Here is a 26,414-nt window from a genome sequence, read left to right as displayed (position 1 = left end):
CCGAAGACTTCTCTCTTGCTTGTGGGGACTCAAACTGATCACGAGAAGAACCTCTTCACTGTTGAGAAACTTGCCAAGAATCAGCAGAAGTAACTGCTGTCGAGCTGGCTGTCAGTTTGTGGCCCTCTCTGGAAAAGCCTGGAGAATGTGTCTGACAAACCCTTCTGTGCTGCCCTGAAGCCTCTAGGAGACCAAGAGCTGCAGGAGTGGACCTCTGTGAACGTCTCTACAGAGCTCTTTCTGCACAGCTGGTGTTGACCTCATACTAAAAACACTGTGTAACTCAAACAAAAGGTCAACAATTAAAATTCATTCCTGTTACAATGACGAATGTCCTGAACTTACTCCATGCACTTCTGTGAGAACAAGGCCTGGGTATGCGGCCTCCCTTTGCTCTCCCAGTACTGGGCAATTTTGAGTAATTGTGTTTTCAAAAAAGTTAACAGTACTAGTTTTTCCTTTTCTGAAAGAAAAAGACTTAATGGTTTAAAAACAAGGCTCGGTTAATTCCAGCTGTTAAAGCTGCTCCGTTTCTGGGATAATCTAGGATTCCCTTCCAACCACTACAGTTTTTGAAGGGGTGGGGAGTTAAGTTTATCATTTATTTATTTAAAGATTTATTTATTTATTATGTATACAATGTTCTGTCTGCACATATCCCTGCAGGCCAGAAGAGGGCACCAGATCTCATTACAGATGGTGTGAGCCACCATGTGGTTGCTGGGAATTGAACTCAGGACCTCTGGAAGAGCAAGCAGTGCTCTTAACCTCTGAGCCATCTCTCCAGCCCTGTCATGTATTTATTTACGCTCACTCATTAACCATTCGGCAGCTGTTGGGGTGGAGGCTACATTCCAATCCCCAGATCATCTAGCAAATGTACTCCCCACCTGGTGTTCTCAGGAAGGCGTGTGGAAATGCCTTATTGAGTAATACAGTCCCTTTGGAAGGTGCTTTTTTCTCCACACTCTAGGAGATCCGGTCTCGGATGAAACTGATACAAGTGGGCAAAGCTGCCTCACCCTTCTCTTTTCTAGGATGTACCTATGTGTGCTGGTGACTCTCAAGGAAATGTTTGTATTTGCTGCTTTGGGGTGCGAGGGAATTTCTAACCTCTTTCATTGAGAAATGAAGAAACATTACACCCTTTGAAATACACCAAATGGATTGTTTGTAATGCTTCCACCCTCTCAGTTCCCTCCTCTTCTGTCTCCATCCAGCAAAGGGCAGGTCTCCCATGACTATCAATAAAACATGGCATTATCAAGTTGCAATAAGACTAAGCACCTCCTCATGTTTTAAACACTGGGCAAGGCGACCCAGTATGAGGAGTTGGGTCCCAAAAGCCAATAATAGTCAGTCAGACACAGCCTGTTCCCACTGTTAGGAGTCCCACAAGAGGACCAAGCGATACAACTGTAACATATATGTGGAGCGTCTAGGTCAGTCTCATGCAGGCTCCCTGGTGTAACTTTATATTTATCTTATTTTTAAGTATGTGTAGTGTGTGTGTGTGTGTGTGTGTGTGTGTGTGTGTGTGTGTGTGTGTGTGTTCATGAGTTCAGATACCTGGAGGGCAAAAAGCATCATCAGATCCCCTGGTTGTGAGCCCCACCACCCCTCCCCCATTTGACTGCTGCAAATTAAACTTGGGTTGAGACCGGTAACTTGGTAGTATGGGGTGTTCCTAGGACCCAGCTGAAGACCTGGCAGACAGAGGGGACGCTGAGAAGGGCCTTCACGAGTGTTTTCTCTTTCAGGTTCTGGAGGTCCAGGCCTGCTCCACTGAGAAGCAGGAGCTACGGTCATGAGGGAGGTCAGAGGACCTCCCACCATGTGGAGCCTGGAGAAGGGACTCAGCACCTTGACTCATGGATCCATCCCACCTGCCCTTTTTTTTTTTTTTAATTCATCTACTCATCAACAGGCATAAGCTGCTTCCATTTTCAGGCTACTGTAAATAATACTGCTTTGAAAATGGGTATACAGATATCCACTCAAGATTCTATTTATAGCCGGGTGGTGGTGGTGGTGGTGGCGGTGGCGGTGGCGGTGGCGGCGGTGGCGCACGCCTTTAATCCCAGCACTCCGGAGGCAGAGGAAGGCGGATCTCTGTGAGTTCGAGGCCAGCCTGGGCTACCAAGTGAGTTCCAGGAAAGGCGCAAAAATACACAGAGAAACCCTGTCTCGAAAAACCAAAAAAAAAAAAAAAAATTCTATTTTTAAATCTTTTTGTTACATTCCCTAAGAGGATTTGCTGGCTCATGTGGTAATTCTACAATTCATTTTTTTGGGGGAAATGATTTTTCAGAGCATAAAGATATAGAAATTGATTCACTAAGCCTCTCCATGCCCATGCATCCTTTATTTATTTAACATTTATTTATTATGTATACAGTGTTCTGTCTGCATGTGTCCCTGAAGGCCGGAAGGGGGCACCAGATCTCATTACAGATGGTTGTGAGCCACCATGTGGTTGCTGGGAATTGAACTCAGGACCTCTGGAAGAGCAGCCAGTGCTCTTGAGCCATCTCTCCAGCCCCCATGTATCCTTTATAAAGTCCTACTACGCCCTATATTGAAACCAACTGTTTCAAAGCCACCTGAGAATGTAGCGGTAACACAGTGGGGGAGCAGATCCTGGTGGTCAGAAGCCAGTGTTTATGTGGTCTAGGACCTAAGGACTGATCACCCCATCCGCTGACATTTCCTTTTGTGTAAATGAGACTGGTTGATGGTGTTTAAAGAGAACGGATAAAAGGAACCTACCTGCTAGGCATGGTAGAGCACACCTTTAATCACAGTACTTGGGCAGAAGAGGATTTCTGAGTTTCAAACCAGCCAGGATGATATGGTGAAACCCTGTCTTTAAAAGTTAAAAAAAAAAAATTAGGGCTGGAGAGGTGGCTTGGTGGTTAAGGGCACTTGCTGGGCATGCGCCACCACCTTTAATCCCAGCACTTGGAGGCAGAGCCAGGTGGATCTCTGTGAGTTCGAGGCCAGCCTGGTCTACAGAGCGAGATCCAGGACAGGGACCAAAACCACACAAAGAAAACCTGTCCTGGAAAGAAAAAAAAGAGCACTTGCTGCTCTTCCAGAGGAGCAGAGTTCAGCTCCCAGCACCCACGTCATGAGACTCACAACTGCCTGTGACTCTAGCTCCTGGAATTCTGATGCTCCCTTCTGCCTCCGTAAGCACCTGCACACACATACACAAAACCCACAAGTATTCTGTAGAATAAAGGCTACAACAGTACCTTCCTCATGGCTGTCAGGAGCAATCAGTAAGCAATTAGGAGATGCCTGGCAGCCCAAAGCCCAACATTTTTAAGGGAGTACCATAATCTTGAAGGTAGTAGGAAAGGTTTTTAGCAGGGGAATGACATGGATTAGTGTCCTGAAAAGATTACTCTGGAGAAGGCAAGGAGGATGGGCTACAGGAAAGAGTATCACAGGCAAGTAGGCAAGTTACAGAGCTGTCACCATAAGCCCAGGAAAGAGAAAAGGCCTGCACTATTTCAGACAGGCAGAGGGAATTCAGGCTTTAAAAGTACAGAGGTGGCTCTCATCTATATTCCAAGAGCTCAGGAGGCTGATATGGGGGAATCACTTGAGCCAAAGAGTTTGAGAACACCTGAGCAACGTAAGATAACAATAACAAAAGAAACGCCCTGGTGTTCACCTGGATGTAGGTGGAGGAGCAGGGGTCCTAGGCTAGGACTCTCAGTAGAGGCCAGTTTTCTTCCTCATCCTCTACTGTAGCTAGCTAGCCCTTCTTCCCTTTCTTTTTCTCTTTCTTTTTTTTTTCCTTTAGTTTCTCGAGACAGGGTTTCTCTGTGTAGCTTTTTGCCTTTCCTGGAGCTCACTTGGTAGCCCAGGCTGCCCTCGAACTCACAGAGATCCGCCTGCCTCTGCCTCCCGAGTGCTGGGATTAAAGGTGTGGGCCACCACTGGCCGGCCCTTCTTCCCTTTCTAATAATGAAAGGCCACCACAGCACCTTTCTGTTTAAAATTTTATTAAAGCTTAATGAAATAATTACTATATTTTGCTTTTGTTTTAACCCCAGTACAAAAACAGAGTTGATGAACTGACAAAATGGCTCATACAGGGCTTGAAGGACTGAGCGTCTCCAACAGCACCAGGGAAAGCATGCTTCCAGCTGGGCCGAGTCCCAGCACACGCCGTTCTTGACACACAATCATGCGAACGGGGAGGCCTGAGCAGAGAAGGAAGGGCACAGGAATTCAGGAATAAACCCGGGATTATCACCAAGAGAAAAGGAGAATGTCTTCTTAAAAAACACTATAGAAAAGATACTTCGCATCTCCGTTCACTTCAGCATGAACACAGTAGGAGGAAGTGGGTAAAGACTCAAATACTGACACGGAGTGAGTGGCTCAAGTTTTGTATCAGAGTTTCATCCTTTCCATTCAAAGGGATGGATATTTTAGGAGAGGGAGCAGAAGACGGTTGGCCATGCTGCGGATGCACAGCCCAGCTTCGTCAGCATGCCTCTTCCCCAGGGAGAACCCCTCTGGCGGTGTAGGGAAAAGCTCCGTTTCCTGGTGGTTAACTCTTCTGGGTGATTCCTCGGGACTCCCTCCTGCTGCTTTTCTTCCAGAACACTCCTTCACGTCACAGCTCATCTTGAAGGTGTTTCTCTCTGAAGGCATCGCCTGTCAGCCTCTCCTGAGCTTCCTTCATTCCCTGAACGACTGGAATAGAGGTAAGGGGTGGGGTCAGCATGGGTCATCTTTAGCAGCTGGCATCTGACAACAAGCATAGACTTTAAATGTTTTAGGAGAGAAGTAAGAAGAGACCCGAACTCAAGATCTACTTCTGGATTTCAGGCCTATCGTGTCATGGATCTCTCTTCCCTCCCAGTCTATAAAGCGAGAGAATGCCACTTATATCAGACTGTTAGGAAAATTAAGCAAAGAGCACGGATAATAAGTGTTTCATAAACTGTTAAGACCTATAGAAATCCTAACTGTTACTTTGGTTAACCCTGTAGTGTTCTTGTTGACGCCTATCATGGCTGCACATGCTCAGCTGTCACTCGGGGAAGAGGGGACACCTTCCTGCTGCCCCCTTGGGCCTTTGCTGCATTTATCTCATTCCCCGTAGAGATGGTGATGGGTGTGAGTACACACGCATGCACGTGCACACCACGAGAGGACATGACCTTTCCTGAAGGGCTTGTCATTTCTACTATTAATCAATACAATGGAAAAGTTAAGTTCTCAGGGGGGAAAAAGAGAAGCTTGGGGAAAGACCGAGGCAGTCGAATGTCTCCTGCCTCTCAGGAACCCCTCCTATGTACCCGTTTGCACTTCCGGGAGGGCAGCGAGGGCCGTGCAGGCCTAGGGGTGGTGGCTCTACAACAGCAAGGTGGGAGCTGGGCCAAGCCAGCCTGTCTTGGGAATCTTGCAAACCCACACATGTTCATAAAAGCAGCTAACATAGTTAGTTTTTTCCTTCATGTTTTACTTGTGCTCTTGGTAAAGGCAGGTTTGAATGTTCCCAGTCTCATGCCAATTAAGCTGTGAGAACTCTGGGAAGGCCTGTGCTTCCCTTTGGACTGTGGTAGTGTGGGGACGACGAGAGCAACTGCAGAGTCTTAGGGCCGAAAGCCCCACTGCCCTCTCTGTGTGGGAAGTCTGCATCTGACGCCATTTCCGGGTACTCGCACTGGTTAAGGTGTGTGCATCCTCCTTACCCGGAGGACAGAGACATAACACCTCTCTATCTCTTCCCCTTCCCCATCTAGGAATAAGAGTTCCACGGACAACTACAAAGTGACCAGTGACCGGGCAGTCTAACAATAAGTGATATGTGGCAACTTGGCAAGCAACTACCCGGCCAGAGACAAATTCTTAGATTGCATGTCCATTTAGTTTACTATCTAGGAAACTGCTTTGCCTTGCTCAGCTAACAGTTCACATTCCTCTTCCTCTGGATTCTTCTAAGAACAGTACAGGTGCAATGAAAAACAAATCAAATCCAACTCTGACTGAGGCCAGAAGCCAGCAACCACCTCCATAAGCTCCAACCCTTCTGCTTTTTTTTTAATTAAGAAATTTTTTGTTCATTTTACACACCAACCACTTCAGCTTTTAACCAGTCACTAGCTTTCCAATGGCTCAGTTTTATCTTCTAATTGTATCTGATATAGAATGTAGCCAAAACCTAGTCATGTGGGAGATGTTCTGCCAACAGGCTGAGAGATAGGTTCCTGTCACAGACCTGGCCTGGGATCAACCCCTCTGCCCCCTTTCTCTCAGGACTGTACCTTGCTCAGCATTGACGTAGAAATATTTGTAGCTGGGGTTTCCACTCTCATTGATGATCTCAGGCCGCACCTTGCCACTGGGATCTATTGAAGACAAATGGTATGAGGACTGCAGTAATGACAACAGAAAGGTACTTGGAGCACCATTTGGTAGACAGGCCCTCAGGAGATGAGACCCTTCTCTGCAGATCATCATGTCACCACACTGAAATTTCATGCTATAATCATAAAAAATTCCATGTATTTCCTTGAACATAGCTTATCACTTCCACCTGTACCTTGGCAAATGCTATTCCCTTTCTGCTTGATAATGATAGAAGTATACATTTTCTTATTTGTATCACCCATTAAATCTGGCAAAAAAATTTCTGTATATTAATTTTTGAGGTTTTTTTCTGTTTGTTTGTTTTGTTTTTTGTTTTGTTTTTTGAGAAAGGATTTCATGTTTTCTAGGATGGCCTCAAACTTTTTTTTTTTTTTTTTTTTTTTGAGACAGGGTTTCTCTGTGTGTAGCCCTGGCTGTCCTAGAACTCAGACCAAGCTGGCCTCAAACTCCCAGAGATCCCCCTGCTTCTGCCTCCCAGTGCTGGGATTAAAGGCGTGCACCTGGCTCATACTTCCAACTGAGGCTGGGCTTGAACTCCTACCTCCTAGGGCTGGGATCACAGATGCGTGCCACCACTGTTGAAAGACAAAGCTAAGCGTGGTGGTGCACACCTTTCCTAGCACTTGGGAGACGGAAGCAGGTGGATCTCTATATGAGTTCAAGGCCAGACTGGTCTACAAAGCACGTTCCAGGACAGTGAAGGCTGTTACACAGAGAAATCCTGTCTTTAAAAACAAAAACAAAAACAAAAAAATGTTAAAAGACACATGCCTGATTATGCTATTCCATTGGTTTAGCTGCATACAGACCCAAGGGCGGGAACTACTTATCTATTCCTAGTAGTGTCTAACACCATGTCTGATACATGGGTGATGTCCAAATGACTCTGAGTGACTCAACGGAAGGTCACTCTTTATGCTTCCCGATAACAGCGGTTAGTTAATGGGAGAAGCTTGCTCATTCTCACTCATATTCTTCTGGCCATCACTATCTCAAGATCTCTCTGGAGCCCAGGACAGCCTCAAACACACGATCCTCCAGTGCTAGAATTATAGGCATGCATGCAGCACCTTGCCCCAGGCCCCTCATTCTTGACTGCTTGGTTTTTGGACACTTCAGTTTGTCACCAGTATAATTTCAATGCTTATCATTCATTTCTCTACCAACATCTTATCTTGGGTCACGCAACAGGCTCTTTTGCCTTACCCAAGAAAAGGATGCGTGGAATATAACCCCCATCAGGGCTGAAATCTTCATCCTTGGGTTCCTCTTCATCCTGTTAAGATTAAATATAAACCTTAGATAAGAGCATATTCCTCCTCTTCTCAAAGCCTCCCAGAGGATTCCAGGCTTGCTCCCGCCAAAAGGCTCTATATGACCTGCTCATGCCCCCCTAGCACGTCTTAAACTTCACATTCTACCTTGTTCAGGCATCGTTAGCCACATTAACCTGCTTATTGTTACTGCCATTCAACAAACCAGACACTCATAACTTGGGTCTCTGGACTTGCTCTGCCTGGACACACTTGCCCACCATTCACTGGGTTCAGAGGTCAAGAGAAAAACAACATATACAAGTAGCCAGTTCTGCCCAGTATCACTTTATACAAAGTCTAAAACAATACCTCAAAATCACAGAGGTTGATGTAGATGTGTGTGTGTGTGTAACTCTTGAAGTCTTACCTCCAGATTTACCATAACAAAATTATGGGACAGTTCTGAAATTTCTGTAGATTCTGCAAATTTGGGTTTTAAAGCTAGGGAGAAAAAAAAAGAAAACATTTTGCAATGACAGAAATATTATCAAACTTAAACCCTAGTGAGTATAAACATCACTAATTCCCATTGATGGGTCAGGTAATTGCTAAACTAATTCATACAACCGAAACTTTTAAGTCTAAAAAAACTAGAATTGAGGGCTGGGAAGATGGTCTAGTCTGTAAAGTGCTGCATGCAAGCCTGAGGACCTAAGTTCAATGCCCAGTGCTCACCAAAAAAACAGGGCATGGTAGCACGCACTTGTAATTGCAGCATCCAGGAGGATCCCTGGGGCTGACTGGCTTGCTAGCCAGCCTTACCTAATCTGGTAGCTCCAGGTTCCAGTGAGAGACCTTGCCTCAAAAAACTAAGTAGGGACCAGCAATATGGCTCAGCAGGTAAAAGCAATTGCCCTGCAAGCCTGGCAACCTGAATTTGATCCCCAGAATCTATGAAAAGGTAAAAGGAGAAAACCGATACACAAAGTTATCCTCCGGTATTTACCCACACATCATGTGAGTACATACACAAGATTAATAAATAAAATGAAAAAGAAACATAGAAACCAATTGGAAAAGATATTCAAGGTTGATCTCCAGCCTCCACATGCACACAAATGTACATGTCCTCAACATGTACAGTTAGAACAAAGAACTCCAGAAAACACGATGGTACAGTTGTAGACCCAGCTATTGCGGAGATAGAGGCAGAAAGGTAACTTGAACTACTTGAGTTTAAGACCAACCTGTGCAACATAGCAAGACCTGTCCCAATTTAAAAAAAAAAAAAAAAAAAAAAAAAAAAGCCAGGCATGGTGTAGCACACTTTTACTCCCAGAGCTCTGGACTCAAGAGACAGGTGGATCTCTCTGAGTTCCAGGCTAGCCCTGACTACAAAGTGGGTTCCAGGCCAGCCAGAACCACACAGTGAGACCTGTCTCAAACAACAGTAACAAGTAATAAGGACAAGAATTTTTTTTTTTTTCAATACAATCATAAAACAAGAACTGGGCGCCTAGCTTCTCACCCTGCTTGTAACACTTGCATTGTGATATGACCACAACTGGGATTCATTTATGGAATAAGGACAATGGGGAGCTGAGTGTGGTAGCACAAGTCTTTAATCAAGGACACAACAGGAGGACGTCTGTCAGGTTGAGGCTAGCCTGGTCTATGCAGTGAGTTGTGGCACAGCCAGGGTTACATAGTGAGACCTTGCACCCCCAAAAACAAAAAGATTATTTATGGGCAGAAGAGATGGCTCAGTGGGTAAGGATGCCTGCTGCCACTCCTGATGACCTGAGTTCAATCCCTGTAAGGACATGGGAAAAGAGTGGACCCCCACAAGTTGTCCTTGACCTCCACACTGTAAATGTCTGTGTATGCATGTGCCATATAGCACACATGGAGGTCAGAAGACAACTATGTGGAGTTCGTTCTCTCCTTCCACCTTTACATGTGTTCCAAGAATCAAATTCATGATGCCAGACTTGTGTAGCAAGTGTCTCTACTCAATAAGACATCTCATTGGCCTCGGCAGTTTGCTTTTTATAGTTATATTTCAATGTTATTTCTATAGAAAAAGGAGCCACAATGTTAGTAGTTGATGAGGGGGGCAGTGTTGACCCTCACACTATGACCCAGGCTGTCCTGGACCTCACTGCAGTTCTCATGCCCCAGTCTCCCAAGTGCTGGGATAAGGAGGCGCAACACCACCTCTGGGGTTTGTTTTGTTTTTGCTGTTTTTTTTTTTTGTTTGGTTGTTTGTTTTCTTGTTTTGTTTTTTTGGTTGTGAGCCTAGCCTTTAACAGCTGAGCCATCTCTCCAGCCCTTGTTTTGTTTTTTTTAAATAATGGGGTCTCTTGGGCTGGGGGGTGTAGCTCAGTTAGGAAAATGTTTGTTCAGCATGCAGTGCCCTGGCTTAGATCCACAGTACCCAGGTAGAGAGGCACATACTTTTTTTTTTTTTTTTTTTTTTTTTTTTTTTTTTGGTTTTTCGAGACAGGGTTTCTCTGTGTAGCTTTGCGCCTTTCCTGGAGCTCACTTGGTAGCCCAGGCTGGCCTCGAACTCACAGAGATCCGCCTGCCTCTGCCTCCCGAGTGCTGGGATTAAAGGCGTGCGCCACCAACGCCCGGCGAGGCACATACTTTTAATTCCAGGACTCCGGGGAGACAGGAAGATCTAAAGTTTGAGGTCATCTTTCACTACACAGTGAGTTCACAGTTAGCCTGGGCTACATGAGACCCTGTCTCAAAACAAAACAACACAAAACACCCATACAATAAATATAAATAAAATGCTGGGCTGGAGCAATGGGTCAGCAGTTAAGAACACTTACTGCTCTTGCAGAGGACTTAGTTTGATTCCCAGGATCCACGGGGTGGTTTACAATCCTCTGTAACTTTAGTTCTAGGGGATCTACCTTCTTCTGCCCTCTGAAGGCACCAAGCCTAAGTGTGGTACACATATATACATGCAGGCAAAAAACACTCATAAATAAAATGAAATATAAACAAATGTGTACTAAAGAAAAACTAAAATTTAAAAAGTTAAGAAAGAAAAAGCAGGGTCTCTCGATGGAACTCATGCTATCCTTGAACTTCTGATCCTCCTGCCTCAGGCTCCCAAGTGCTGGGATTACAGACATGCACTACAGTAGTTGGCTTTTACAGTCCTCTTATTGATCTGATTTTTGAGACAAGGACTCACTCTGTTGTCCAGGGTGACCTAGAACTTGTGCCAATGCTTGTTTCAGCTTCCTGAGTGCAGGGATCACAGGATTCTTTTCAACTAGGATTTCACTAGTTGTAGTGTATCAGTGAAAGATAAACCCTGACTGGTAACATGGCAGGCAGAAAGAACACGCCACAGTCAAATATCCTCTGGTTCCGACTGATTCTTTCCTTCCCTAAACCATTTATGTCCCTCTGTACAGAATTCCAGATTCTGCTTAGATGTACTGTCCATGACATTAAAATACTTAACTCCATACACCACGTGAACTGTATCTTAATTGTCCCATCCCCCCCCCCAAGCCTCCTGCAAAAATAACTGCAAATTTCACGAAGGGAGAGAAAGTGTCGAATTGATTTGGTATTGTTCAAGGAAATCAGCAGTGCTCTGCCAGCAAGCCTGATGTCAGAGTGAAACATTTGAACTTACCTTTGCAAGCTCCACACCAAGACTTATGGATGATCACCATCAGGGGCAAGCCACTTAAAAAACAAAGAAATTATATTCTAGTAAAATCCTTCAAAAGTACGCTAACAAAACCACAAGCAGTTCACTGAGTCAGAGTACTGCATATAAATGTTCCTGCTGTATGGCTTCAGTTGGGAAACTGTAAAACAATCCAACTATTTCACTAACAGATTATTATCAGAAAAACGATTGTAAATTCTGTTTCCATTAGTTCTGCAAATTTGGCTTTAAAAGTAGGAAGAAAAAAGTGGAATAGAAGAAAAACATCAAATTATAGTATTTTAGATGTTACTGTATCTCTAAGTGATTATTACACAACTGAACATGTAAATAAAAACCTTCCATTAGCATCTAAGTAAAAAATTAGGATATAAATTATCAACAGGGCCAGTGGGTAAAATGCTTGCTGTGTAAGCGTGACAGCTTGAGCTTAGGTGTCCAGCACTATTCCGTCACCCTCTCCATGACACTTAGAATGTCTCAGACACGGTACTGTCAGCATCTTTACATCTGCTATGTCCACCACATACATCGTTATTGATCTCAAACACACAGCATTCACTCTACGCCAGTGCTAGTCGACATGATTAGCTCATTTAGTAAGTGTTAGGTGAACTGTTTAGCTACCTCACCTTAGACTTACTAAAAATCTGAATGGACTGACTTGGGCCTTTGATATTTGCAAAGGCTTATAAACCACACAAGAAGGACAAGGGTAAGGAGATGGCAGGATGCAGGTGACCATAACTAAAATGTATTAAACTAGATAGCTCCACAAATATCACTAGGGTACAAACTTTAAAAACTTGTAATTATGGGCCAGGCATTGTGACACATGGCTTTTAATGTCAGCAGTCTGGAGGCTGATCTCTGAATCTGAGGTTAGCTTGGTCTAAATAGTGAGTTGCAGGCCAGCCAAGGCTACATAGTGAGAACCTGCACTTCAATGAATAATTACATTTACTTGAGTGTGAAAAATAATTATACTTACTTATTATTGGTTTTTCAATACAAGGTTTCTCTGTGTAGCTCTGGCTGTCCTGGAACTCAGAGATTTGCCTGCCTCTCCCTCCTTGAGTGCTGGGATTAAACACATCTGCCACCACTGCCTGGCGTAATAATTATATTTGAGTGTATTTGCATCCATGCATGCTCCTGGGAGACCTAGCAAGGAAGGAAGAGAGCATGTACACTGGAGATCACAGGTTTTCTATCACGGTGTAAGTCCCAGGGATTGAACTTGGACTGTTGGGCTTGGAGGCAAGCACTCTTGCACCACCTGCCATCTCATCTGTCCTTGTACTTTTGATTCAGGGTCTCTATGTAACCTACACTGGGCTAAAACCCATGGCAATCCTCCTGCCTCAGCCTCCTGAGTGCTAGAATTACAAGCATATGCCAACACACTCATCTAGGGTGGATACTATTAATGGTCTCACAGAAAGGAGAAAATTAATCTGTGATGTAGCTCAATGGTATATAAAGCACATGCCCAGCATGTACAAGGTTATGGGTTCAATCCCCAGCCCCACCCAGAAAGATCAAGACTCCCAAGAGATTAACTAACAGACCACATAAGGTTTAAGTTCTGCCATTTATAATCTAACAAAAAGACTGATTCCAAAACCAATGTTCATTATAGTGTCCTTCATTTAAAAGAGCCATCTAGATAAGAAATGTTATTATACATAAAAATATACCATTTTTCTACAGCGGTATTTCAAATACTAACTTTTCTACAGTCTTCCAAAAGCACCTTCTCCCAGCAGCTAGTTAATCCTCCACAGGTTCTGTGATAGCTACCCTTCATCCTATTGAGCATGTGTGCACTCCACACAAAAAATTTCTCAAGGCAAAAGTCTGAAAAAATCATATAGATAACGGCGATCCAGTACTTACCGTTTGTTACCAACAAAATTAAGATGACGATGTTGTTTGCCTTGGAATACACGATGAAGCACAATCGTTATGGGAGGTACCACAACGTATAGGCCAAACAACTGAGCCTCTCATATAAAAATACTAGCAGCCAAAGACATGCCACAACACATGTATATAAAAAGTATTAGCTTGCAGGGATAACATTAAATTAAGAGTCCAGCAGACAACTTTAAAAGATTTTATTAGAAGAAATATCTAATGGTTGTCTTACACAAATATCAGTTCCCCAGAACAAAAGATGCACCTGTGTTCGAAGAAGCTCCAGGATAGATAGCAAGAAGTAGTGTACTCAAAAAAACTTGTATGAAAGAAGGGCCATACAAAACTGTATCGTCTTCGTTTTCTACTCAGCTGATCTAAAACAATTCTCCTCCATCCCGATGTAGTTGGTATCCCCAAGCAGAGCCCAACCAAAGAAAAACTCTGCCCACCTGAGATTTCTGGAGCTCCTATGCCTCAGCTCATGCTATACACTCAGATGTGACACGCACAGAGGCAGTCAAGAAAACGAGTCACTCAGTGTAGCAATCCTAGTACTACAGTACGCTCTGTAGACCTTCGGACCATTCTTCCTAGACAGAGTACAGTGGAGTAAAGACAGGAGCCATCGCCGCCTCCCACTACCGCTATTAGTCCAAACTTTTGCTCAGATACTGAAGAAACATGTTGGCCAGTTGAGGCAGGTTCTCGTTGTTGGGATGCATTTTTGTGTAGGTAATAAACTGGCGACGGAGGCTACTCAGTTCCGCCAAGGTCAAGGGCCGGGTAAACTGGAGGTGTTGAGTGGTGCCAGGCAGTGTTAACACGTCTCCGGGTACAGCGCTCTTCTGTGCTTCCATCAGAGCAGTCAACACCTGGCTCGTAACCTGGTCCAACTGGTACAGAAAGTCGCCAGAGGCTAGGGGCTGGGACTGCGTCGACTGATGGGGTGGGGGGGCCCGGTTCTCAAACAGAGCAGCCCGGATCTCAGCCAGCGGCAATGGCTCTTCTAAGCCCACCACGGTGAACAAAGGTCGATCCCAGCGGTTCCGGGAGTCGGGAGACTCAAAGCGCTGCGCTAAGGACTCCAAAAGTTCGGGCGGAAAGGCACTGGACGCGGGCTCTGCAGATGGCTCCGACTCCGGAGTGACTCCGGCTGGAAGATTTGGGGGCGGGACTTCCTCTGGATCCAGTTCCCGGGGGACAGCCGGCAGGCCTGCCCCATTTGCGACCGGGCTGGCGGCGCGCTGTCCCCCGGCAGCGCCGGCCACCGGAGGTCTCTCACCCTCCCCGGCGCGCGACCTCCAGCTCACACTGACAGCCGGGCCGCGGTCATCCGTGGCGCCGGCCACCTGAGGCCTGCGGCTCGGCCAGAACGGGCGTATGCAGTAAACTACGCAGAGCGGCGTGCGCGCGGCCCGCGCGAGGCAGTACAGCTCGTAGCGGAAGCCCTTGATGTAGTTCATGGAGTCCAGGATGACCACGTCCTGCCGGCTCAGGCGCCGCTCCACCGCGGCCCGCAGCGCCGCGCGCAGCGTCTTCTCACGGGCGGAGTCGCCGTACACCGCCGCGTCCGGATTGACCAGCACCGAAGCATCGTCCACCACGTGCACCGTGTGGCCCTCGCTGACCAGCGCCCGGCGTAGCTCTTCCGTACGCTGGCTCTTGCCGGTCGACGGCAGCCCGCAGAACACCACGAGCGGCATGTTCTCCGGGGCCGCCCATGTGCGGACGCTGCGTCAACTTCCGGCACGAACCGGAAGTGAAGCCCGGACGTCCTGGTTTCCCCCACACACACGTGGCTACAAGCATTTGTTTCTATGGAAACGGGAACGCTAAACCGACTAGTTCAAGGACCGAAATTCTCAGAAAGGAGATTAGAATGGCATCGGTTATTGACACCAAATGCTATAGGCCTAAGAGGATGATTGCCCTGCCGTCAAAGAAAATGCCTATTTATTAATTAGGATTTAATTAATGGGCATTCTACAAAATTACTAGCACCAGATTTAGCACACGGAAAGCAATTTACAAAGGATGCTTCTCTATTCAGGACTTCTCTTACACCTCGTAGCTCTTAGTAGAGGTTTACTCATAACACTCATAACAACTACTTCAATCGTCAACATCTTTCCATGGTATGATATGAACATAAAACTGTTCCCCTAAGGAAATTAAGGGTCTTAACTGGGAGAATTAAGTGTCCTGACACAGTAAAAAATGCTATGGGTAGCCGTGCATTAGTGTGAAGAACAAAAGTGGAGAGCTGCCCAGAAAACTCATTGAAGAACTGACTGGTATTTTAATTTGTTTCTGTTTCTTTGGGAGAGGGGTGCTGGTCTAGGGCCTCATGCAGGCCCTACCACTGAGCTACATCCTCGGGTCAAATTCTTTAATTTGTTTTTGTTTTTCGAGACAGGGTTTCTCTGTGTAGCTTTGCACCTTTCCTGGAACTCACTCTGTGGCCCAGGCTGGCCTCGAATTCACAAAGATTCGCCTGCCTCTGCCTCCGGAGTACTGGGATTAAAGGCATGCGCCACCACCGCCCGGCAAATTACTTAATTTTTAACTTGAAAGACTAATGGGAATTTTCCTCTTGGATAGGGTTGTCAAATACAATGTAGATTTTCCAATTCAATCTGAATTTAAGATTTTTTTAAAATTGCATTAAGCTGCACGGACATATTCTATGTTCCTTTATGTAAAATTTAAGTTTAGCTGGGCATCTTTTATTTCTATTATTAAATCTGGCAATTCTACTGCAGAAAATTTGAGACACCAGTGTCCTGAGACTGTAGACTCTGTTCTGGAATAGCAGGCAGTAGTTGGGTAGGCGCAGAAGTGTGAGTGTGAGCATGTCTGCGCCAGCGGTGTGGTATCACACAGGACACACATGCTGGGGTAGGGTAAATCTCCAACACAGTACAGTAGAGAAGTGAGAGTCCTGGCTCTGCTACTTAATAGCAGTTTAAATTCTGCAAGGTAACTTCACTTTTCTGTATTTCGGTTTCTTTTCTATAAAACGTAAGTTATTTCATAGGCATACCAATCTCAGAAGTTGTGAAGACCAAAGAAACCAACCCATGTAAAATGGGCAGTTCCCGGCCTCTGCCTCCTCCCCCAGCCCTTAAGCTCTGGGTTGTTGTACATAAGCCTGAAATATGACAGTTTTGTAGCCTTAGGCTAGTAGACAGTTTAACTTTTGGGTTTAGAGCATAGGCTCTTTAGTTAAAGAACCCGAAGAGATGTTCGAAACTCAGCTCTGCTATATACCAACTTGGGATCTTGGGCAAATTAACTGTGAGTGCCTTAATTTCTCATTGCTAAAAAGGAAAGTAGCAATACTTCATAGAAATGTGAAAACTAAACGAGGTAATTCAGATCATTTAACACCCAGTACCCAGTAAGTGCTGAGTTTTTGTTATCAGTAACAAAACTTTAGTTCTTGTGGGGCCTTGACATGGCCCTTCACCTGAAAACAATGCTAAATTAATGATTCTATGAAGTAACAGAAAGTTTTGTTACTATAAATGGCATGACACCATGCTTCATACCTTGCAGCTGCTTCTTTCTTCCCATCTTCTAAAGTCCTCCAGTGGATATGATCTCCAAAACCTAGAAGGAAAGAGCCTTATAAACATCCATACAATGAACAAAGATCATAGACACAGAAGGAAGTGAGACATGTTTATAATAGAGCCACAAACAGGAAGAGAAAAAAAAAGCTAAGAGCCTGGCGTCCAACACCCAGCTCACTGTTTTCTCGTATATTGTCACATTTCCCACGCCTGTTTTCATGCCTCTCAATGGAGATAATACCATCTAGTTAATAATTGCTAGGGAGATTAAATAATGATGTGAAGTACCACATACTATGCCAACAATACTGTGAGTGAATAAGAATGCATTGTAACCAGAAAGTGTATCCCTGAAGTGCCACACGGTGCAGCTTTGGCGTCACAAAGACATGGATCTGTACCTCCACTTCACATGAAGTATGTGGGGTTTTGAAGGAAGCCATTTAAGTCCCAATGTCTATAAAATCTGTAAAATCAAGACACTAATTTCTACCTCTGAATATTGGTAGAAGGAACTAAAAAATGAGGTCAGGTGCATTAATTGTCATTCAGCCAGAATGTTTTTTTTTTTTTTTGTTTTTTGTTTTTTGTTTTTTCGAGACAGGGTTTCTCTGTGTAGCTTTGCGCCTTTCCTGGAGCTCACTTGGTAGCCCAGGCTGGCCTCGAACTCACAGAGATCCACCTGGCTTTTTTTTTTCTTTTTAAAACTACATTTAGAGGCAGGCGGATCTCTGTGAGTTCAAGGCCAGCCTGGTCTACAAAGCGAGTTCCAGGAAAGGCGCAAAGCTACACAGAGAAACCCTGTCTTGGAAAAAATAAATAAATAATAAATAAATAAAAGCCGGGGTGGTGGTGGCGGTGGCAGTGGCGGCGGCACACGCCTTTAATCCCAGCACTTGGGAGTCAGAGGCAGGCGGATCTCTGTGAGTTCGAGGCCAGCCTGGGCTACAGAGTGAGTTCTAGGACAGGCTCCAAAACTACACAGAGAAACCGTGTCTCAAAACAAACAAACAAATAAATAAAACTACATTTGTTTACATTTTTATGTGGGCATGCATATGCCACAGCCTCCGTGTGGAAGTCCGAGGACAACCTTCAAAAATTGGCCCTCTCTTTTCACCATGTGGGTCCCAGGGACTGAGCTCAGGTTGGCAACATTTGTGGTAAGCACCTTTACCCACTGATGCACCTCCCTGGCCCCCATGATCTTTTTCAATGACATCATTGCTTAGTAAGAAAAATTCCAGAGGATATCTAATGTTCCAAGTAAAAGGTCAACTCTCAAAAGACTGCTTACAAAGGCTTCAACAAGAAAACAAGGCTTGGCTAGGCAATGGTGGCCCATGCCTTTAATCCCAGCACTGGGGAGGCGGAGCGGGTGGATCTGTAAGAGTTTGAGGCCAGCCTGGTCTACAAAGAGAGTTCCAGGACAGCCAGGGCACACAGAGAAACCCTGTCTGGAAAAACCCAAACAAAACAAAACACCTGGCTGGTTGTGGTGGCGCACACTAAGGGAGAAGAGCAGGCAGGTGGATCTCTGAATTCCAAGGCCAGCCTGGTTTACATACAGTTCCAGGACAGCTAAAGCTACAGGAAAGACTGTCTTAAGAGCGAAAGACATGTAAAAGAACCCCACTCACTTCTGCAACCTCACTCTACACTTCTCTCAAAACTCAAGACACAGAAGTATTTATTTCCGCCTCTTTACATGCAGCTCTGTGTGTATTCCCTCCCCTCCAAGCTGTTTAATAATCGGTCTACCTCTGCCTTTCTTGCCCACCCTTGCCTCCAACTCAGCACTGAGGTTCAAGTCCAGGGGCATTTCTTTTGATAGGACGCACTCACAAACCACTCAGCTCTTGTCCCACTACATTTCCCAGGCAGAATCTTTAAACATTTGTGTGTCCATTTCCCTTATTCCAAGGGGGAATTCCCTAAATGCTGGGACCAAACTTCTGGTATCTTTTCCTGTTTCCCTAGCACTTAGCAGTACACATGACTATTGCAAGTCCTTCGTAAAAGAGTTCTTAAAAATCTTCTGTTATATCCAGAAAACACTAGAGATCACAATGTTAGACAAATTTATTTAAATTGATTTATTCTTTCAAAACTTCATTTATATGTTATCCTCTTTTATCCTTCCCTCTCACTAAAGCCCTTCTTCCTGCTAAGTCCCCCTCCTGTGTGTGTGTGTGTGTGTGTGTGTGTGTGTGTGTGTGTGTGTGCGCGCGCGTGCGCGCTAGGTTACAGACCTACTGGAAGGGCTCTAGCAAGCCCATGGCAAACATGGCTCAGACAGGTTTCATCATTTACCTTTTGTGAAGGGGCCCCAAAACAGCTTGACCACACAGCAGCCAGGACAGGCTTCTGGGCCTAGACACAGTTTCTGTGACAGGCTTACTGGCAGGCAACACCCAGATCCAGGAAAAGCCTTAATCTGACACCACCCAGGGATGAAGAAGTACCTGACATCCCAAACATTCTAACCATTAGATAAGGTGGCCAGATGCCCTTGAGTCTAGCACACACCTATTTTTGTTTTACAGATACCCCTAGACAATTGTCAGCCAATCAGGGTCCTGGACCCTGGACATCCCCTCACCCCAACCTCTGCTATGATTAAAAACTCTGCCCCACCTGAGCTCAGAGCTCTCTGCTCTCACCGCTGTGTTGGACAGACAGAGGGACCAAGCTCCAGAGCTTGAAATAAAGGCTCTTTGCTTTTACATGCGGGATTCGGTCTCTGTGGTGGTCTTTTGAGGGTCCCTGCGATCTGGGCTAACACCTTTCTCCCCCCGGCCAAACCATAGATTACATTCCTGAAGCCACCAAGGTCTATTCCCTTATTTGGCCATTTCCTCCTCCTGAGGCTGACCACCAAGGTCCAGCTCTCAAAGTACTCAAGTCTAGCAATCAAAATCTCCCTTTTGGCTCTATCAGTTAGAGAATTGTTAAATTCTTAAAACTGTTGTTTTCCTATGGGCCATATCTGTCTCCTCTCTGTCCAGAGGCAGCGCTTTGTCCCTCCAGGGCAAACATCTCCCCCACCCCACCCCTGTCCTCTATCTCCTGTCTTTGTCTCTTATTCCCTGCCCTTTGTCCCTCGGGGCAAATCTCCTCTGTAGGTGTGTCCTGTGTCTCCTGTGGTCCTTACACCTATAGCTCCTCCCAGGGGAGTGGGGCTTGTGAGACCCGTGTGCAGGGGGCCACAGCCATGTCCTGTCCAGAGGACAGCATTTCACAGCTCACAGCGTTGCTTCCCGTCCTCTGGCCTTTTGGCCTCTCTTCTGGGATGCTCCCTGTATCTGCTACTGTTAACCACCTCATACGTGGACAGCACATTATACACGCCGACTCTGTTACCTTGGCAATCATTCACTATTTCCCCTCTCTAGACCTCAGTTTTCCCCAGATTCGGATAGGTATCATCATGGTCTCTCGTAAGGTTATTTCTGAATAGCAAACAAAATTATAAAAGTGTTAACACAGAGTGTGAACACCAGTATGGAGTAGCTTTTGCTTTTCTTTACAGCTGAGACTCTGAGAAGGCAGTAAATTATACTAGGTTATCTCACTGCGAAACAACCAACCTGAGATTGAACATCCAGCCTTGTGCCTTTTCAGTGACTACATTTGTCTTTCAGAAATTTATTTCCCCCAAATGAATTACAATCTACTTGTTATCAGCGTTCTACCACAGGGAAACACAAGCTCACTCCTGTTAACACACAGGAGCAATATCCAAACTAACCACCATCATTTTTCCATCTCAACAGTATGGAGACAGGGAAGTGTCATTTGCCTAAGGCCCCAAGTTTGACGCTGAAGAAAGAATCATTGAGAGTGAATTTGGGAAGATGCCCAGAACTGGAAGGTGCTGAAGGTGTTCGTCATCACTCTATTCACAAGCCTCAAACCTGGACAATTGGATCCTGTTTTGGCAACATGCCTGACTGAAGAGCCTGCAAGGATACCCACCCACAAAACAATGGCATCCTAGATAAAACAGACTTTCAGGACGGACTCAACTGCCACAATGGAAATCCCTCCGCAAACACAGAGTAAGCCAAAGTCAGAAGAACAAGCAAAGGTGAGGCCACCCACCCCAAAAGCAAACATCTATTATGATCTGGCAAGCTGGAGATGAGCCTGAGTGAGACTCTCCTATTAAACCACAAAAGAAAACTAGAGGGATTCCAGGTCTGAAACCCAGTTCATCCCCACCCACTCCCAGTCTCAGTAAATATCAAACCTTTCTGGAAGGAAACATTCCCCACATTAGGACTCTAAGGTAGTTAATGATGAACAACTATTGTGAGTTCACCACCATAGATCCACAAATTGGATATGTGTATGTGTGTGAAAGCAAATCATCAGAAGCAACAGAGCTAGGCCACGAGGGCTTTAGGTACTAGGTTTATCAACCACAGAATTAAAAACAAAACAGAACAAAAACTACATACGAAGTGTTTAGAGAAATAACTCATGGACTCATAAAATAAACTGTCAAACCTAAACCAGGAAAAGGTGGCATATATTTGCAATCCCAGAAGTGAAGAGGTAGAGACAAGAGGATCATAATTTTAAGGTTGTTCTCGGTGTCATACTAAGTGTTTCAGTTTTGAGGCCAGCCTGGGATTCATTCAATTTGGTTTCAAAATCAAACAACAAAAACACAAGCAAAAAAAAAAAAAAAAAAAAAAAGCAGGGGCTGAGGAGCTCTCAGGCAGTCAAGTTTGAGCCCCAGAACCCATTTAATGTGGGCATGTGATGCCAGCAAGCTATTCTGTAATACTACAGTGCACTGTCGGATCAAGGTTGTTACAGCCTGAACTGTGCATAATGTCTCTCCCTAGCTATGTTGAAGTTCTAATCCTTAGTACTTTATAATATGACACTGTTTGAAGACACGGTTTAAAGAGGTAATGAAGTTGGTCCTACATCTTGAAAGAAGAGATTAAATACACACAGAGGGAAAACCATGTTAATAGAGAAAGAAAAGAGCCAGAACAAGCAGAAACCAACGCTGCCAACATCTTGATCTTGTTTTCAAGCCTTTAGAATCATAAACACATACATTTCTGTTGTTTAAACCATCCAATTTAGTGCTCAGTCTGTAAAGCACTTGCTACACAAGGAGGAAGACCCACTTCAGTCCTGAATCCATGTACAAAGCTGGGCCTCTAATTCCAGTGCTGGGGACGAAAAGATTCCAGGATCCCTGGAGTTCACTAGCCAGCCAGCCAGCCCTGGTCCCAAGAGTGATTCTGTCTCAAAAACAATGTGGATGGCCACCTGAAAAACAATACCTGAGGCTGACCTCTGGCCTCCACATGTATGAACACACACATACATGAATAAAGATAATAGAGCCCCACTTAATCTATAGTACTTATAGCAGCCCAGGCAAACTAATAGTGTCATTACATTGGTCAAAATGCACAAAATTCACACTAATAGTTCAGTGTAATATCAACTGGAGATCTTCATTAGCAAATGTGTCAGTGCTAATATAGGAAGTGGGAAAGAGAAAGGGCCTATATGCAAACTCTGTATTTTCTGCTATATCTTTCCTTTTTTCTTTTCTTTCTTTCTTTTTTTTTTTTTTTTTTATTTTTCGAGACAGGGTTTCTCTGTGTAGCTTTGCACCTTTCCTGGAACTTACTCTGTAGACAAGGCTGGCCTCAAACTCACAGAGATCCACCTGGCTCTGCCTCCTGAGTGCTGGGATTAAAAGGTGTGTGCCACCACCGCCCAGCACAGGCACAGTCTTAAGCACCCATACTCCTGGCCATGGCAGCACCTCTGTGGACACTCCAGTTTCCTAAGGTGTCACCTGCCAGTCATCTGCAAAGGAAGCTAAAGGCTCCTATGTCCGCAGCTCTTTTTTGTCCCCCAAGATGATGTTTAAATCAGGAAAAGCCATTGCCAAACACAGTATTTATGTCAGTGTCCAAGCTCTTGGTCCTAAAGATTGTTTTAAAGACATTAGAAAAGCATCAGCCCACGCTCCAGCTGGTGAAACCCAGAGAACGAAAGGTCGAGTGTCAGAGCGGCAGCCAGGCCTGAGATAGGGACACTGTGCCTGAAAGGTAGAGTGACAGTGTGGCCAAGTGATGTCTGCAGTCGGAAAGCTGAGCTGGAATCCGAGTTCAGCCCTTCTATTGTTTGCACAGTGCTAAATACAGCTAACCAAAGCAGGTCTCATGGAGGGATTGTGCCTGTAAACGGGGCATGGAGTGGTACTGTGCCCGCTTTTATTTCCGGAGATTGAAGTCATCTATTTCTATTACAGGCGGGATGAGCACAGAAATGTCTCATTTCTTCCCTTGCACTGGAGGCCTGAGTGGTGTACTGTCCACTTACTAGTTAACTCCTAATGCCTCATTTTAGAGTCTTCATCTGTGAAATGGGGATGACAAGGGAAATATTACCCATCTCATAGAGTTACTATGAAATTAAATTAGTCACTGTGTGAAAAACTGCACCGATCAGTGCCTGGAAGCCAGCATACAAAAAGTAAATGTTAGTCACTATGCTTCTCGTCATGGGTGATATATTTTAGATTTCTAGTCTACAGAGAACAGAGAGTGTTTTTGGAGATGTTAGAGCCGCAAGGCCCTCAGGACACATTTCTAATCCAACCCTCTCGAAGACCAGAACTGGCTAAACAGCCTGACCAAGATTAAAATCTGGGCCTAATAATTCCAGTATAGTTCACACTCCCAAACTGCTGGGTTTGCGCTTCACAATGAAAACTGCTGGGGGAGGGTAGGAAAGGTCACTCAGTCCTTCCTCTCTGCAAACCGCCAAGGTATCTTCTAGAAAGAGCTGGAGCCATCTAAACTTCCTGGAAGAAAGAATATTCATCCAACATCTTGGGAACTCCTGCCTCGGGTAGCACTTTTTTTCTCTTTTGAGGTGAGGTGAGTATGATATCATCTTATGTCCACAGAATCTATATGTAAGCAATACATAAATCAGTCTGTTTTACAATAGGATTATCAGTACTTGAGACATTGTGACCTAATAGGACTCACTATGCAGTTTATCACTTCCTTCATAGGTGGAAATCTACACCTCACTTTAGAAAAGCTTTTTCTCACCTTCCTAACTCAAGTAAATGGCAGCTGCCTTGTCCTTCTCAGCTTTTTTACTTCCTACTCTACCACAGCATTATACGATAAAAGCTGAAATTCTCCTATTAATCTGCCATGAATCTCTCCTATTCTCACCCTCTTTCTGACTTGAATATACATCCAAAGCAAGAACTTTGTCTCTTTAATGCCATGTCTCTAGTACCCAAGCCAATGACCAATATATGATTGGTGACCAAACATCAATGCTAACATAGGTGACTGCGTTCAGTCTAGTCTAACATAGTGACTGCGTCCACTAAATTTCCACTCAGTCGCATTGCCCAGGAAGGAATGCAAAAATATGGAACATTAAAAGCAAACAACCGCTGGGCGGTGGTGGCGCACGCCTTTAATCCCAGCACCTGGGAGACAGAGGCAGATGAGTCTCTGAGCTGGAGGCCAGCCTGGTCTACAGAGCGAGTTCCAGGACAGCCAGGGCTACACAGAGAAACCCTGTTTCGAAAAAACCAAAACCAAAACCAAACCAAACCACCAACAACAAACAAATGGGCTGGAGAGATGACTCAACAGTTAAGAGAACTCGCTGCTCTTCCAGAGTTGGGTTCCCAGCACCCATGTCAGGCAGCTCACATTGCCTGTACCTCCAGCTCCCGGGGAGCTGACACCCTCTTCTGACCTACACGGGCCACATATTTGCACATACACACATGCATACACACAAAAAATAAATCCTTTAAAATTAAAAACAGCATGATTGGGCCTGGAGAGACGGCTCAGCAGATAAGAATAATTATGAAGACAAGTGGGTCTGAGTTCAAATCTTAACTAATCATATAAAAATCTGGCATGGCAACTCATTCTTGTAACTCTCAGCATTGGGGATGGGATCCCAGGAGCTCACTGGTCAGCCCCTCCAGCCTAAATGGTGGTGAGCTCAGGTTCAATGAGACACCCTGTCTCATAAAGTGGAGTACAAGCAGCAGAGGAAAACACCCAGCATCCTCTTCTGGCTTAGTCAGGTGTGCCCATATGCACCAGCATACACGTGGTCAGATACCACACTTAACACATACAGACATACACATCCACCACCAGCAGCAGCAGAAGGAACCCATACAGTAAGGTCAGTATACAAAAATAACCAAAGCGAGATTGGGATCCATTTACAACTCACCCAGTTAGTCGATTTCAGCTTTCAAAAAAGAACTGATGAGAAGGTATTTAAGTTTAAAAGATGTAGGTAATAACATGGAGTATGGTGTTCACACTTCCTAACCTTCATTCATAATCACTGCTCCCTCGATCTAAAGAATCAGTTTCTTCCAACACACTAGCTGAGCTACACCAATGACAACTGTTGGTGACCTAGCAGAAGACCTAGCCTTCATTGGGCTCTTTCTTCTGCATCTCCTGGGTAATCAGGAGCGGGGTCGTGGAAATGGTGAGGAACCTTCAGACCCAAGCGGCTATCTCTGAAACACTGGTCACCAGCGACCCTGTTTCTTCGGGCGGAAAGGTGATGGTTCCTAAAGGCTTCCCAAACACTCAACACTACAATGTTGGACTCTTAAAACATCCCAATTTAAGAGCCATATCTTCCCAAACCCAGGAATGAAGAGCGCCCTCAAGTACAACTTCCCTCTCTTAAATTCTCTCCCTACCCCGAGAAATCCCCCGGAGCAGTTGAGGACGATAAAAAGGAATCTGGTGTGGCCTAAGATACAGCGAGAGAAGAAAAGTGTTAGGACAAGAAGGGGACCCGGGGTCGGTAAAGATTACGATAAGAACAAGGTCTGACCCTTTCCAAGCCCAGTGCGTCCGTCTGAAGAAGTGATGAGGACCAGAAAACTGAAGCACAGCAAACAGGTGGCCCCGAAACGAAGCGACATTTCCACGGTGGTAGTTGCAGGGCCACCGGACTGAGGGAACACAGGCTTCCTAGCAGAGGGTCCGCTCCGCTCTCCAATCGCCGCTCAGCCCAACCCCTCCGGTTCCCAGATTTCTTTCCTTTTTTTTTTCTTTCCCCCCTCACCAAACACTGGAGGAAGTGATGTTAGACGGATGTGGGCGGTGCCTCCGGGGTCCGCTTTGGAATGGAGTAAGTTTAAAGGTGCAGCTCACGTAGAAGGATAGGGGAGTATATCTCGAGTTTGCTTTCCCTAAATCCTGTTTGTCCAAGCCTAGGAGCACAGCCCGATAAGGTGGACCGAGATGGTGGGGGCTGGGGAGAGGTTCGGGAGAACCGTTGTTAATTGCGTCTGAGCTCCAGCCCAGCCCCTCCCTCCCAGGGACCACTGCACTAAATTTATTCAAAATGCAAATTATTATCTGTGAATTCTGCGTCTCACGACAGAGGACCTGTCACCCGTTGGCTTGGAATTTCCCGTCCCCCTGTACACATTAAAAAGACTAGGCTACAGCATTTCATTGTTAGACTTCTGCTCGGGATTCCGAAGAG

At 45.3% G+C, this 26,414-nt stretch overlaps 2 protein-coding genes across 2 annotated transcripts; both read right to left on the bottom strand.

The window, feature by feature from the left end:
- Positions 1 to 3,999: 3,999 nt before the first annotated feature.
- Positions 4,000 to 16,805, bottom strand: Kti12 (KTI12 chromatin associated homolog). Its single transcript, XM_076564717.1, has 6 exons — positions 13,731 to 16,805; positions 11,320 to 11,372; positions 8,083 to 8,156; positions 7,606 to 7,675; positions 6,294 to 6,377; positions 4,000 to 4,716 (listed from the first exon to the last, which is right to left on the bottom strand). The coding sequence occupies exon 1, from the start codon at positions 14,982 to 14,984 to the stop codon at positions 13,929 to 13,931; it is 1,056 nt and encodes a 351-aa protein (XP_076420832.1). The 5' UTR covers positions 14,985 to 16,805; the 3' UTR covers positions 4,000 to 4,716; positions 6,294 to 6,377; positions 7,606 to 7,675; positions 8,083 to 8,156; positions 11,320 to 11,372; positions 13,731 to 13,928.
- On the bottom strand, positions 4,000 to 26,063 carry Txndc12 (thioredoxin domain containing 12). The gene is made up of 7 exons (XM_006977745.4): positions 25,755 to 26,063; positions 16,833 to 16,893; positions 11,320 to 11,372; positions 8,083 to 8,156; positions 7,606 to 7,675; positions 6,294 to 6,377; positions 4,000 to 4,716 (listed from the first exon to the last, which is right to left on the bottom strand). The coding sequence occupies exons 1-7, from the start codon at positions 25,843 to 25,845 to the stop codon at positions 4,637 to 4,639; spliced, it is 513 nt and encodes a 170-aa protein (XP_006977807.2). The 5' UTR covers positions 25,846 to 26,063; the 3' UTR covers positions 4,000 to 4,636.
- Positions 26,064 to 26,414: the final 351 nt, after the last annotated feature.

Source organism: Peromyscus maniculatus, chromosome 2, assembly GCF_049852395.1.
Source record: "Peromyscus maniculatus bairdii isolate BWxNUB_F1_BW_parent chromosome 2, HU_Pman_BW_mat_3.1, whole genome shotgun sequence".
NCBI lineage: Eukaryota > Metazoa > Chordata > Mammalia > Rodentia > Cricetidae > Peromyscus > Peromyscus maniculatus.
Note: the sequence above shows the minus strand (reverse complement) of the source record. Positions and strands in the feature narration are given on the sequence as shown.